Below are 14387 nucleotides of genomic sequence, written 5' to 3' on the forward strand. Positions count from 1 at the left end.
CAATGGGGGTCAAGTGACTTGCCCAGGGTCACACAGCTGGGAAGTGTCTGAGGCCAGATTTGAACCCAGGACCTCCCATCCCTAGGCCTGGCTCTCAATCCACTGAGCTACCCAGCTGCCCCTAGAATACTTTTTGATATCCGAGCTGGCCAAAATTATTTCTGCCTATAATTCACCTTCAATTTCCAAGTTATTGCTCAAAGAACAAGTAAAAAACAAAAATGTATTAAATTACCTCTAAGAACTAATAAAAGTAGAACTTTGAGGTCACTTAGACCAATTCCTTCAATTTACAAATAAGGAAACCGAGGCTTAAAGAAGTAAAATTCCTTACCCAGGGTTATAAAAACATTTATAGAATATGATTCTGTAATAAATTTTGTCAGTCAATATATAGCTTCTGAAGTTTCTCAGATCTAATATGTTCTTGGAACTCATTAGACAAAGAGAGAGAGACAGAGAATTTCTTTCTGCTTGCTGTCTCATTTGAAATTCAGTGAGAGTACTTTTAAACATTGCCACCATCTTTAATTCAGTTTGGCTGGGAAAAAGATAATTCTACCCACATTTCAGTTGAGTATGTATGACTAATTCTTTTTTTTTTAAGAGCTCAAGGTCTGGCAGGAACTTAATCCTGTTACCTCAGCACACCATTTCCTCCTTTCCACTAGTCAGTTAAGTCTGGTTTTCTGGGCTTGGTCTTCCCTAGAAAAATAAAGTCAGTGTTATAATTTCTAAGTTCTTAGCTCCCTTAATAACCTCAAATGGTTTAATTCTGTTGCTTAGAGTATTTGTAATAAATGCTAATTTGTTCACTAGTACTCTACAGAAAGGGAAGCCAAGTGAGATATTTCAGAGATAGCAAAATGGATATAAGCTTAATAAATTAATCCTTATTCAGTAATATCATTATTAAAACTGATTTTTAAAATTATCTATTTTATTTATATACTCCACTATATATCCTAATACATTAGGAGGTGCAGTGGATAGATTTAGGCCTGGAGTCAGGATCACTCATCTTCCTAAATTTAAATCCAGCCTCAGATAAGTACTAGCTGTGTGACCCTGGGTAAGTCATTTAAACCTGTTTGCTTCAGTTTCCTCATCTGTTAAATGAACTGCAGAAGGAAATGGCAAATCACTCCAGTATAGTTGCCAAGAAAGCCCCAAATTGGGGGGGGGGGCACAAAGAATTAGACATGGTTGAAAAATGATTAAACAATAACAAACACATCAGCAATGTGACTTACATACATACATACCCATGACAGAAAAAAAAAAATCAGAGTAGCGTTGTGACATTGAAATCAATTTATCTTTGAAAAAAAGAGATTATTTGGTTTTATTTTTTTAATTACCACCATTTAGCCATGCATATAATACAGAGACATTGCTGGAGCATTTTATATAGGAGGTGAATTTCAAGCATAAGAAGGAGGAGGAGGCTATAAGTTGGCATAAAAAAAGAGAAGGCTTTCCAAAGGGAAAAAGGTAAGTTCTGAGTGTGGCTCACTGTAACCAACGCATTTGAATAATAATTGCTTTAAGGCTAATTAGCCTTTTGACCTCACAAAAATATTAGAATAGCTCAATATTTTTGAAACATTTTGCTCATGACACAGTATTAATTCTTTGCTGGGAGGATTTGTGATTGGAGAGACTCATACATGCATGTGATTCCAAGTGTAAGTTCTCTGAGGTCTCTGAGAACCATTGGGCATATTATAACATGTTTAAATTTCCATCAGCATGCTTGAACTTTATTTCTTGCACTTCACAGAAAGGACACAAATTTTATTCAGCACTATGATGAATGGAAGCTATCCTTTATGCAAATGAGCTATACTTGTGTAAAAGAGAAATTTCCAAGTAACTAGAACTGTCTCAAAAAGGTGTTACTCAGAAGAAAGCTAGTTCTCTAATAGAAGTTTTCGAACAAGCTGGAAAACCACTTCTTTAAGGTATTATTAAGTAGATTTTTGCTTTGAATAGGAGGTTGGAGCATATGACCTTTACCATGTTTTTTATATACTAACACCTATGAGGAAGATAAGAGGCTTACCTAATGTTTATATTTTATAATTAAAGTTTGGGTCTGGAAATGGCTAATTGTTCTTCCCTACATCCACAGATTGATTAAAATAATGAGCTGAATGCCTTGTAACACGTGAAAATGAGTCGTGTTCCCTTAAAATGGCATTTCACACACACATACATATATATGCGTATATATATTTCACCCCCCCTCCCCCAGGACATTTTCCACTGAAGCAACTACTTGGCTACTTTACATTTTTGTTTTGTGTCCAACCTATACTTGATATTAAATTTCAGACCATATCAGCCCCTTAACAAGGTGCTCCTGATAGCACTTTCTCAGGAGACAGATCTACCGTGCACCAAAACCTAGGTTTGCTTCCCCACACTCATAATATTCTAGAAATATTCAGGCACTTATATTCTGAGCTTGGAGATCACCTTGACGTCCCCAAAGCTCCCTATCTCCCAGATCCCCAACTTCCTTGAAGCCTTTCCTTCTTGATACACTCCGATGGTTGCAGCCCAAGTCATTTCGGCTCTCTCTCGCAGCGAGGGAAACCAAAGGTCCAGCCTCCAGTTGCTGATTTGTCTCTGCAGCCCATGACACCCTACAGCTTCCATGCAGTTTGGCACTGCCGGGCCTGTAGAAAGAGTCCACTCCCAGAAGGGAAGGGCTGGGTTTCAGATTTCATTTCCCTTGTAAACCATTCCCATTCCCAGATTCCAATCCACTTGCTGGGCTTCTGTGCTGCTTTCCAGGCTCAGACCTCAGCTCGAGCCCAGGGAGCTGAGGGAGGACACAGTCAATTTCAAATTTCAGGAAGTCCAGTATGAGACCCGCATCTCTCCTTCCCCTCTGCAGTCTCTTTGTTTTCTGCAGGCTTGTGGACTGCAGAATTGTCGGGGAGGATGAAGCCGGGTTCGCCGAATGTAACAAGTTCTTTTATGAAGAGACCCCACCAGAAGGACTGGCTGAGTCTTTCCACGTGAAAATCTGTCAGCAATACAATGGCAAGGAGCGCTTCGCGACCCTCTACAGCATCCAAGACAAGATACCTGTTTACTCGGCTTTTCGTTCTGCCGTCTCTGGAGAGAGCAGGGAGCAGGGCTGGATGATCGAACCCCAGGTGAGTCAAACATCTTTGCAGAGACCCTGCAGTGGGACCCAAACGAGGGAAGGGGGGGAATTTCTTCTGCTTTGAGATAAGTAGAAAGGGGCTTAAATAACCGGAGGGATGATGCGTAATGCTCAGTAATTGCCTTCCTTAAACCTGAGTTCAAATTCTCCCCGCCCATTTCCAAACCTTTCTATTCTCCTTAAAGAAATTGGAATTTCAGCTTTTATAAACTTTATTACATTTTTAATCTAAGTTCTTACACCACAAGAAATGACAAGAGTAACGATTTGGCTCCTCTAGAGACTTCTTGACCAAGGATCTGTGAATTTGCTTAAAAAAAATTTTTTTTATAATTGTATTTCAAAATAATTGGATTCCTCTTTGTGATCCTATGTGTTTAATTTTATTCATGTGTATTTTCATTTTAAAACATCCTGAGAAGGATTCTATTGGCTTTACCAGGCTGCCAAAAGGGTCCATGACACACAGGAAAAGGTTAAGAGCCATGTTCTTCCCAGAAATTTATTTATATGGATGATGATGCATATTAACCATGAATGTTTGCTCTCATAAGGCACTCAGCTAGTATAGGCCTCATGCAGTAATAACTTAAATGCATACTTTGCTTTACAATTTACCAATTATTTTCCTATGAAATAGGTGGTATAAGTGTTATTATATTTTCTGTATTTTATAGACAAGGAGACAGAGGCTCAGAAAGGATAATGACACATCTGAGGTCATGCAGCTCATAGAAGCCAGATTTTGACTTCTCAAGTTCAGTGTTTTCTCTGCTTCCCTATATAAAAAGAGTAAAAGTAAGATAGTATGGCCACAAGACTTAAAAACATACACAATGATTTTAACTTAGAAACACTAACTGTGGGGTATTTAATTTCTTCACAGTAAATAATTTAGGAATTTGGAAGAGTGGTTCCTGTCATTCATAGCATTCCACGTTGAGGAAAATATCAGAAATTGTCATGTGAAACTTCATGTTGAATTAAAGAAAAGATTTAAGTAAGTTTTTGTTTTGGTTTTCAGGAATAACAAAGGATTAGGGAATATTAGCTACTTACTGGCTTGGTAGGAAGGGCAAAACAATTTCCCCCCATTCATCAGCCCCATGGCATCAACCCTAAGGATTCACAAATGGAGCTCTCATCTGTCAAGTCACCCCCTGCAGTATGCTGCAGTTTTTTCAATGTCAGCTGTTCAGAAGAATTGAATTGGCCCCCAACACTCATCTTCTGTCCCACACCTTAGGCTCAACCTACTATTCCATCTCTTGGGCATTGTTGCTTGGGCAAAGGGTACATCAGTGGACATGCCCACCTATCCTGCTCCTGACTCCCCACACACACAACACACACACACACACACACACACACAACACACACACACACACACACACACACGCAGAAGTCAATTTTCCCTCACTTAGGGAGAAGGCTGCTCATCACTTTCCACTTGCCCAACCTTCCCACCCTTATCCACCTTGTTGCCAAGTCCTTTCCAAGCCTCCTAATGTAATAAACACACCCTAACCCAACCTGTTCCAGCTCTCCATAACCTGCCCCCTGAGCCCCACCCAGGAGAATACCAAGGCAAGCACCTGGGTTTCCCTTCTTAGAATGAGCCCATTTGGGTGTCCTGAAAGAAAGTTGCTGTCCACAGTATCTATTAAGAGCTCATTGCAGAAATATATCATTGTGGTAGTCACTTCCCCTCTCTTGCTCCCTACTGGAAGAATATGAAAGGAATAAGAATCCACAGAGTTTTTTCCTTGAAAAGTTCATAAACTGGTGGGGAAATAGTACAAATACAGAAGGAAGATACTAAGGAAACTTGATGTGTCCATAAACATGGAGTGAAAAAAGTTGATCAGAGTGCGATGGACCTTTGAAAACTTTTTAGAAGAGCAGGATTTTGTTAGGGATGAGGGGCATCAGCTTGCAGAGGAAGGAAGAAGTTCCAGGTGAAGGGAAGGTTATTTGCCAAGGGATAAGATCAGAAATGAACAAATTATGTACAAGGGCTAGCAAGCTGATCAACCTGGTTCCAATAAGAAGCACCTACTATACTCTAGGCACTGTGCTAAATGTGGATAGAACTTCATAATTGAATAGTCACCTTTACTTTAAAATAAAGAAGTTGGACTAGATGGTTTCATAGGTCCCTTTTAGCCCTCAATTCCCTCCTGTGGTTTCCAGAAATTAAAGTTAACTTTGTAATGTACTTATTGGAGAACCATAGAGGGTGAAGAGGGTTCAGCAAATTGAACAGAGACACCCAAGCCTTGTCTCAGTCAGCATTGTGATGATGTTCCATCCAAATGTCTATATAGGTGATTACATAGGTGATGTCTTGTACCTGTGCTGGCTGAATGTATTACATATTACATGTAAGCCACATATGTGGCATCAAGAGCTGTTCCTCTAGACCATTCTACAAAGAGCCAGAATTCTGAGTGTAGCCATTATTTCATTAACCAGACAAGAAGCATTTGTTAAAGGGCTTAATGTGTATGTCAGGCACTGTGATGAGATCAGGGGATAGAAAAACCAAAAAACTGAGGCATGACCTGCCTTCTAAGAGTTTACATTCTACTGGGGAAAGAAGGATGTTACATCTACACCAAAAAGTAAATACAAAGTATATGATACATAAATAAAGCATAATTCATATGGGGAGGGGAGGTGGAGAACAGTAACTCTCAAAGGGATTGTTTCTCACACGTGGTATTTTCTTCCTCTGTGCCTTCACAATCAATGTCACCCATGACTAGAATTCTCTTTCTTTCTCACCTTTACTTCTCAATTTCCCTGGCTTCTGTCAAATCTTAGTTCAAATCCTACTTTCTATCTTTTCCAGTCTCCCTGAATGCTAGTCCTTCCTCTCTAAAATAAATTTCCCATTTACTCTCTCCCTATTTTCTATGTACCAAGTTATTTGCAATACAGTGATCCCTCACCTATAGCAGGAGTTACATTCCAGAGACCCCCATGATAAGTGAAAATCTGTGAAGTAGTAGTGTTATACTTATTTTATTATTTATATATATATATATGTATATATATATATATATATATTATATGTTAAGGCTTTACAACCCCACTCTCCTATAAAAACCTTTTCCACACTTTTATTTACCTTTCCCACACTCTTATAAAACACAGATCCAATCAGTTCCCAGAATACAGAACACAGTGCTGTTGCTGGTTGCCTTTCAGCCAATAGTGTGCCATGTACAATCTCACGTTGGCAAACTTGTGCAAGTGGTAGTGGTATACTGCATTTCCATTGTGTATAGTACACCATTCATCTGCAATAACAACTCCACAATGCAGAATTAAATTTTTTTTAAACCCACAATAACAGTGAAGCTGTGACAGGTAAACTGCAATATAGTGAGGGGCAACTGTATTGTTACTCCCTTGGATGTTCCTTGATGGCAGAAATTGCTTTCGCCTTTTTTATTTATCTCCAGTGCTTAGCACAGTGCCTTGAAGGTGGTAAACATTTAATAAATGTTTGTTAAAAAATAATTGGGGCAGCTAGATAGCACAGGGGATAGGATGCCAGGCCTGGAGACAGGAGGACCTGGATTCAAATCTAGCCTTCCTAGCTATGTGACCTTGGGTAAGTCATTTACACCCCCCTCCCCATTGTATCTATTTTAAGACAGAAGGTGAGAATTAAAAAAAAATTTTTTTAAAAGATTGATTAGTTGATAGTGGAAGGTGGCAACTAAGCTGAGCTTTGAAGGGAGCTAGTAAGAGTCAGAGCTTAGGAGGGACAACATTCCAGGTACAGGGGACAGCATGAGCAATAGCGCATTACATCAGGAGATGGAATGCAAGTTATGAATAATATCAGAAGGGCCAGTTTGGTTGGAACGAAAGGTGTTTGAGCAGGAGTAACATGCAATCAGTCCATCTGGCAAGGCTAACCAAAGCTAAATTGTGAAAGGCTTTAAATGTCCAAGAGAGTTGGCATTTTTATCTTGGAGACAATAGGAAGCCACTTAGGAGTTCTGAGAAACCACCGTGGTATGGTGTGGATAGAACACTGGGTTTGAGATCAGAAGAGCTTGGTGTGAATCTGGGCTTTACCACTTTCCAGGTGTCTTCTGACATTAACAATTCACTTAAAGTACTCTGGGACTCAGTTTACTTATCTGGAAAAACAAATAACACTTAAGTCACCTACCTCACAAGATTGTTGAGCAAATCAATGAGATAATCTCTACAAAGGGTTTTGTAAACCATAAAGTAGGACACAAAGAACAGCAGCCAGCTGTTATGAAGGAGGACAAAAGCCAAGTAATTTTCAGAAGGGCTGAAGAGCACATTGCCAAAAATGGCTCCCTATTGACCAGCCAGCTCACTATGTCTTATGCCCACCACTGTTAGTCAGTTGGCATTTGTAAGTACATACGCTGCTGAGCACTGAGGGTACAAAGAAAGACTGTTCTTAAAGTGCTCACATTATAATAGGGGAGACAGTATGAAAACAACTATGTACAAACAAGACATCTTGGGGCTAAACTGAAGATAATCACAGAGGGAAGGACTAGCAGTAAGAGGGATCCGGAAAAGCTTCTTGTAGGTGGTGATAGTTACGGAGAGCTACTTAGCTCTGAGGTTCATATTTTGTTTGGCATAAAGCATTTCATGACTGTGAATCACTTTGCCCAAACCTAGGACACTCTTTTATGAGGTCAGCATTATTATTAGGCTATCATCAGGCAGAGGAGGAAACAGAGACAAAAGGGAAGTTTGGCACTTGCCTTAGGTTATGGAGTGAGTCATTGACAGAGCTGTGAATCCCAGCTTCTCAGTGAGAGAACCTTGGGAATACATCTTTGACTAAACTAATTCTTTTCAATCGCATCGACTGAGCCAAAGGTGAATCTAGGGAGGACCTTCTGGAGGCAGAGGGAAATAGAAACTTTGCCATGAGGAGGGCAGTGTTACTTGATGGAATAAACACAGATCTTTGCTTAGCTAGAGACTTGACAGCTCCTAAAACAACCTGTGGCCTTAGGAGGGTCACTAAACCTCATGGGACCTCAATTTGCTCCTCTGTAAATTAAGAGGGTTGGACTGGATGGGCTTTGAGGTACCTTCTAGCTCTAGACCTTTTGGTTCTCTCTCTATGAGAGCTGGCAATAAAGGATGCAAGATGGAGAAGGCAAATGTATGTAGGTGATCTGCCATGAAGCATCTGAAGCAAAGGGAACTGGAATCTAGAATGGTGACCTTACTTTCCCATTACAAGAATTCAAAAAAAATTTTTTTTTTTGCTTTTAGTCCCAGGACCACTTGAGGTGAGGCAGAAGGCACTAACAACTTCTCCCGCTTCTACTTGGAATAGTTACTGGGGGAAAAAAGAAAGGTGGTGGTTATGGGATGTTTAAAAACAAAAGGATAATGTTGCTTTTTTTGAGACTCCAATGAGCAATATCCCAACTGAACTATAATTTACCGTATTACAAAAATACTATGATAGTATGTTAGGCAAGTCATTTAACTGCCTTGGGCCTGTAGTTTCTTCATCTGTAAAATGAGGGAGTCAGACTGGTCCCATCATCTCTTAGCACAGAACTTTGAATAGAAGAGGTACATGGGAATGAATGCATGAGTTAGTAGATGGAAAATATGAGCTCTATATGCCCTCTCTCTCTCTACTGAACAATCAAGAAGCCAACTGCTGAAAAGGGAATAATTCCATTCTATAAACATGGTGAGCAATGACATTCCTATCTATTGTGTTGTGTTTTGAGTAAAAGTGGAAAGTTAAATGGGGTTTTGTCCAAAGTAAATACTTCAGGTCTTCTTCACTAGGGTGATATATATGGTTGGCACACAAATTCTTTTTAGGATCATTTTCCTGATTATCGTTCATTTGCACATTACTGTTTCAGCGGGATTTAAATCTCAACTTCAGGAATAGTTTAAGATCATTGCAATACTGAAAAGTAATTTTCCCTAGCATTGCCAAAACCAGTCTGATGATGAAACCTCTTCTAGGTTCCCTCTACCTGAAAGGGAATCATTCAACATATTCAACAGCAACTTCAGAAAATGAGAATCTAGACATCTTGTCCTTGGCACATGCCACTTTCACATGGACTGAATGAAGAATCTGCCAAGTTTACTGTATTGACTGAATGTTTTAGTATTTTGTAGATGCAGTCAAAAAAAAGAAAAACAAAAAATGAAACCTTAGTTTGAGGCCAGCATTAACCCAATCCGTCATTCATTCTGATTTAATTCTAGCTGTATGGAAACATAAAGAATATGATTGTGATCTTTTTTAGATTCCGGTTTTATGTCCTTTTAAAGCTATTAGCTCTAAAAAGAAAAAAGGTACAAGAAAAAGAATCTTTTCTATTCCCAATTGCCAGAAGTTTATGTGCTTTTAGAAGTTTATTCTTTCTAAAGGAGCTCTTAGGTCTACTGTTGACCAAAAAAGATTTAGAACAATATTGACATATTATTTTTTTTCTCTGTTGTGGTCCATAATATTTCTCTATACGTTTTACTCTAGGACCATCATATATGACAGATTTCTCAGTAATAATTTATTGCCTGTTAAGTATATCCACTGGGTAGTTGAGAAAAAAGGAGAAGAATAGATAAATTGAATTTAGGGCATTATTAAGAGAGCCTAGAATAGAAAGGAAATCCATTACCTCATTCTAGTCATACATTTTAGAACAAGCCCATATACTCAGTGTCTGAAAGAAGTTATGCTGAAGATTAGAAAACACTTTAGTCAAATACAGGTATACCTTGCTTTATATCATATATATGTTGGTATATCAAAGACTTTTCAGATTTGGGCCTTTAAAAAATGGATTATTTTATGTTGATTCATGTTATAATTTTTGAGATGTTTATATTTCAATTCAAACACAACACTGGGTTTATTAAAATGATATCAAACAGAAAGAGCTTACAATTTGTGCTTTTTGATGAGTAGTGCTTCTAGATACTTTTAGCATTCCTCCCCAAACTACCCAGATTTTTGCTAAGCACTTAATGATCTGTCACCATTTTCACAATGAAGAGGGCTCTTATTTTGAGGACTCTTATGCAAATACAAACGATCACTCTGCTAGTACTAGCCATTTTGTAAATTCTGATTTTTATTTTTCAGGGTTTCTTTACTTTTTTTTTAAAAAACAGAGTGTATCTGTGGTCACCAACATTAGGGTATATTCCATGCAGTTGTCAACATTAGAACTGTACATGTATTAGTTCCAGGTTATCAATGCCTCCTTCGGATGTATCATTGTATACATAAGAAGGGCTAATAAATATTTTGATAGATTAATAAAAATCCTCAATGGGATCTCTCCTTTTAGAGATTTTAGACTCATAATATCAAAGAAACTTTGGAGATCATCTAATCTGATCTTCCCATAATATAGATGAAGAAATTGAGACACACATATCTTGCTATCATAGTATAAGAACCTACCAAAAGGCAACTGGTGGTGCAATGGGCCAGGGCTGGTCCTGGAGTCAAGAAGATCTGAGTTCAAATCCACCCTCAGACATATACTAGCTGTGTGACCCTGGGCAAGTCACTTAACTTCTGTTTATCTTAGTTCCCTCAAAAATGGGGATAATAATAGCACCTACACAACAGGGTTAATGTGAGGAACAGATGAAATATGTATAAAAAGTACCTGGCATGTAATAGGCTTATTCCTTTCCCTATCTCATCTTTATAGATTATCACTTTAAAGGTTATCACCATGAATAAAATCAGCCAGGAATGACATTTGACTATCTAGAAAGACTAGCATATCATCATCATCATCAGGATTATTACCACAACAATTTTCATTATTATCTTTTATTTATGTACCATTTTAAGTTTTACCAGAGTCCTTTTATATAAATTATCTCACTTAATCCTCACAACAACCCTATAAGGTAGATGTTATTATTATCCTTATTTTACAAATGGGGAAACTGAGTCTGAGAAATGATTGATTGACTTGCCCAACATCACACAGATAATAAGTGTATGGGGTGGGATTCAAAGAGGTTGATTCCAGTTCCTGTGTTCTGTCTACTATACACTCTACACTATGTCTCTGTCCCATTTGTAAACTAATGAGAATGTGTGCCAGCAGTATGAGAACTTATTTATGTGATTAAGTGAGAGTTGGAGCCATAAGATTTGGTGCTGAGGTAGGTTAGACAGGGTAGGAATCTTTAGACTACAACTGCCAAATGGTGGGATACTCTGAAACACAGCTTTAAATGGATTTTCTTGCTGGCAGAGTAAGATATCTAAAAGGCAAGGGAACAAACTCAGATTTCCTTCCTTTTCCTATCCTTTCCTCCCTTCCTTCCTTCCTTCCTTGCTTCTCTTCCTTCCTTTTCTTCCTTCCTTCTTTCCACACCCTCTATGTGCTCATCATGCCTCCCCAGAAAAGTAAAACCTACTAAGCTGGTTGACTGGTCCTAAGGCTAAAATCTGAAACAACATACGTTGAACCCCCAGTCACAAAGACTTCCATGTCATTTACTATAATTACATAAACTTCATGTCCCATCTCTGAAACACACTAACTTCCTGATCCTGAATGAGCTTGGAAATTTCTCAGTGTTTTAGACAACTCTGAGACTGTAAATTGCAGAGCAGATACCAATATGATTGGGAAAGAGAGCTTCCTCACTGGGAGTTCCCTCTATTAACATAATAACAGGCCTGCCCTCTCCTCCACCACTGGGTATAATGATATTGTTATCCAGTAGTCAACATTTAAGCATTTCTAGTTTCTCCAGCAACAACAGAAACATAAGTAACATGCCAGCATGTGTATACACACACACACACACACACACACACACACACACACACACACAGCACCTGGGCCCTATTCTGCTTGTACACAATGAGAGATTCCTATATCTCGGTTCCAAGTCCTTTTGAGATTCAGAAGGATTTTCCTGCACAGTCCATTTGCTCCACATTCTTTTCCCACCTTTCCATAATTGAAGAGAACACTCAGTCATGGAAAGAAATCCTGAGGAGTCTCCCATCCCAAAGAATTTATATTTTGGTCCAGGACCTAGTCTATTTTCTATATTATATTCTCATAATATAATATACACTATTATGAGATATAATCTTGCATTTTTATCTCCCCAACAGCTCTTGCATACCTGCCCTTCTCTCTCCTCCCATAGTCACCACCCTAGGGTAGACCCTCATTGCTTCCCACCTGGACTATGGTAATAGCCTTCTAATTGGTCACCCTGCCTCAAGTCTCTCACTGCTCCAAGCCAACTTAAATGGTGCCAAAGTAATGTTCTTAAAATTCCAGTCTGACCATGCTATTCCCCAACTCCACAAATTCCCTATTGCCTCTAAAATAAGTTTCTATTTAGGATTTAAAGTTCATCACCTGGCTTCAGTCCAAAACCTATCCCTTCCTTATTATATATTATGCTACTCCACATACTGTATGGACTAGCCATATAGCCTATTTTCTTTTCCTCACTTATAACTGTTAATGTCTAGACTCCATTCCTTTACTCTGGCTGCTCCTCCCTTCCTGGAAGGGATTTAACTCAAATGTCACTTCTGCAGAAGACCTTTCCTACCCCCTCTCCCCCCCCCCCCCCCTCGTGAATAATGTCTTTGCCTCCAAGCTTTAATGTCTTTTGTAACTATCTAAGTTCATGTCAAATCTTCCATTCAAAATTAAACTCTGAGGCAAGGACTATTCCACTTGTCTTTTTATTTCCAGCACCTAGTATAGTGCCTTATACAAAGTAAGTGTTTAATAAATCTTTGTTGATTGATTGCTAACCCTGACCACCAGAGCTGACAGCCACAGAAGAAGCTCCCTGGAGTTTATATTGGAGTAGAAAAATAGACAGGAGAGAGTTTTGGAATTGATGATACCCATAGAGTAATTGAATTTCAAGTTTTCCAAATGAATGAGGGTTGCCCTAGGTGTGAAATCTTTAAGGGGGGGGAGGAAGAGAGAGAGAGAGAGAGAGAGAGAGAGAGAGAGAGAGAACGAGAACACGATTAATGTTATATGGGCAAGAGATAATAACCTATTTGGGTTATATTCTTCACTATGAAAAGCTCAGTTTTCTTTCTTTATTTGCCATTGTAAATTCCCTACTTTTTTGAATTCCCTTTAATATGAGACTTTGGTTTTTTTATGTGTTGCAAAAACTTACTATTTATTTTAAAATAAACCTTAGCAAGTTTCTCCCTTAAAATACATTAGTAGCATTTTGAAATATAGTGGCTTCCTATAATTCTCTTCCAGTGTATGCTTACATGTTATCTTCCTCTTATTTAGGGGTTACAACCTCTATATGAAGTTAGGTTGGTCTCTATTTGATCCATTTTGATTGATTATAGTTTGGAAAAGAGGAGGCTTTCAATGTCCTCATTGCTTGGTTGCTGATTAGCGTAATCTACTCCAACAACACATCTACTCTGAGTCATTTGGTCTCCTACATTAGAGTTGACATGTCTACACAGGACATTCTGTTCAACCCAATAACATTTGATTCAGGGAAAAGATTTCTCCATACTAGGTTGTTTTACTGAGTTGATAGATCCATTGACTAATATGATTGGGACACATGGTTTCCATAGTAGCCAGGTGTTGAAAGTGTTAAGAAGAAGGGCAGAGGTGCCATTGCACCACATCTCAGTAATATCTGGGCAACAAGAAAGAAAGTTTATTTTGTTCTTTGATCCCTCCTTTACTCTGAAAATGGAGCAGACATCGTTAACAGTGACAATAGAGCATTATAAATCATCCTTACATATTGATTTGTTGGCTTTCATTTAATAATGTGTCATTTTTAAGGTGCTGCTGGCCATTTCCCACCCCTCTTAGTCCATCATTTTTTTCAAACCAATCTGGCCAAACTAAATCTGAGGCTTAGAATATGTTGATAGTATAATGGCCTCAAGGAAGATATATGAGAATGCAACTCTCTGGAGAGATGGTTAGGCTTGGAATTTTTTAGCTATGTGACCTTGGGCAAATCACTTAACCTCTGTTTGCTACTGGAGAAGGAAATGGCAAACCACTCCAGTATCTTTGTCAAGAAAACCCCTCGGGACACAGATCTAAAACAATTGAATAGCAACAATGTACCAGGTACTATGTTAAGCACTTAAAAAATATTATCTCGTTTGACTTGCACATCAATTCAAAGA

The 14387-nt window shown here is 38.6% G+C and overlaps 1 protein-coding gene across 1 annotated transcript in view; it reads left to right on the forward strand.

The window, feature by feature from the left end:
• The first annotated feature begins 2873 nt into the window (after positions 1-2873).
• The window catches only part of ENDOD1 (endonuclease domain containing 1), a 37670-nt gene continuing 26156 nt past the window's right edge, over positions 2874-14387 (forward strand). The window contains exon 1 of the mRNA XM_044666236.1: positions 2874-3170. Coding sequence (XP_044522171.1) covers positions 2874-3170 — 297 coding nt within the window. The remainder of the gene's footprint in view (positions 3171-14387) is intronic.

This window comes from Gracilinanus agilis, chromosome 3, assembly GCF_016433145.1.
Source record: "Gracilinanus agilis isolate LMUSP501 chromosome 3, AgileGrace, whole genome shotgun sequence".
Lineage (NCBI taxonomy): Eukaryota > Metazoa > Chordata > Mammalia > Didelphimorphia > Didelphidae > Gracilinanus > Gracilinanus agilis.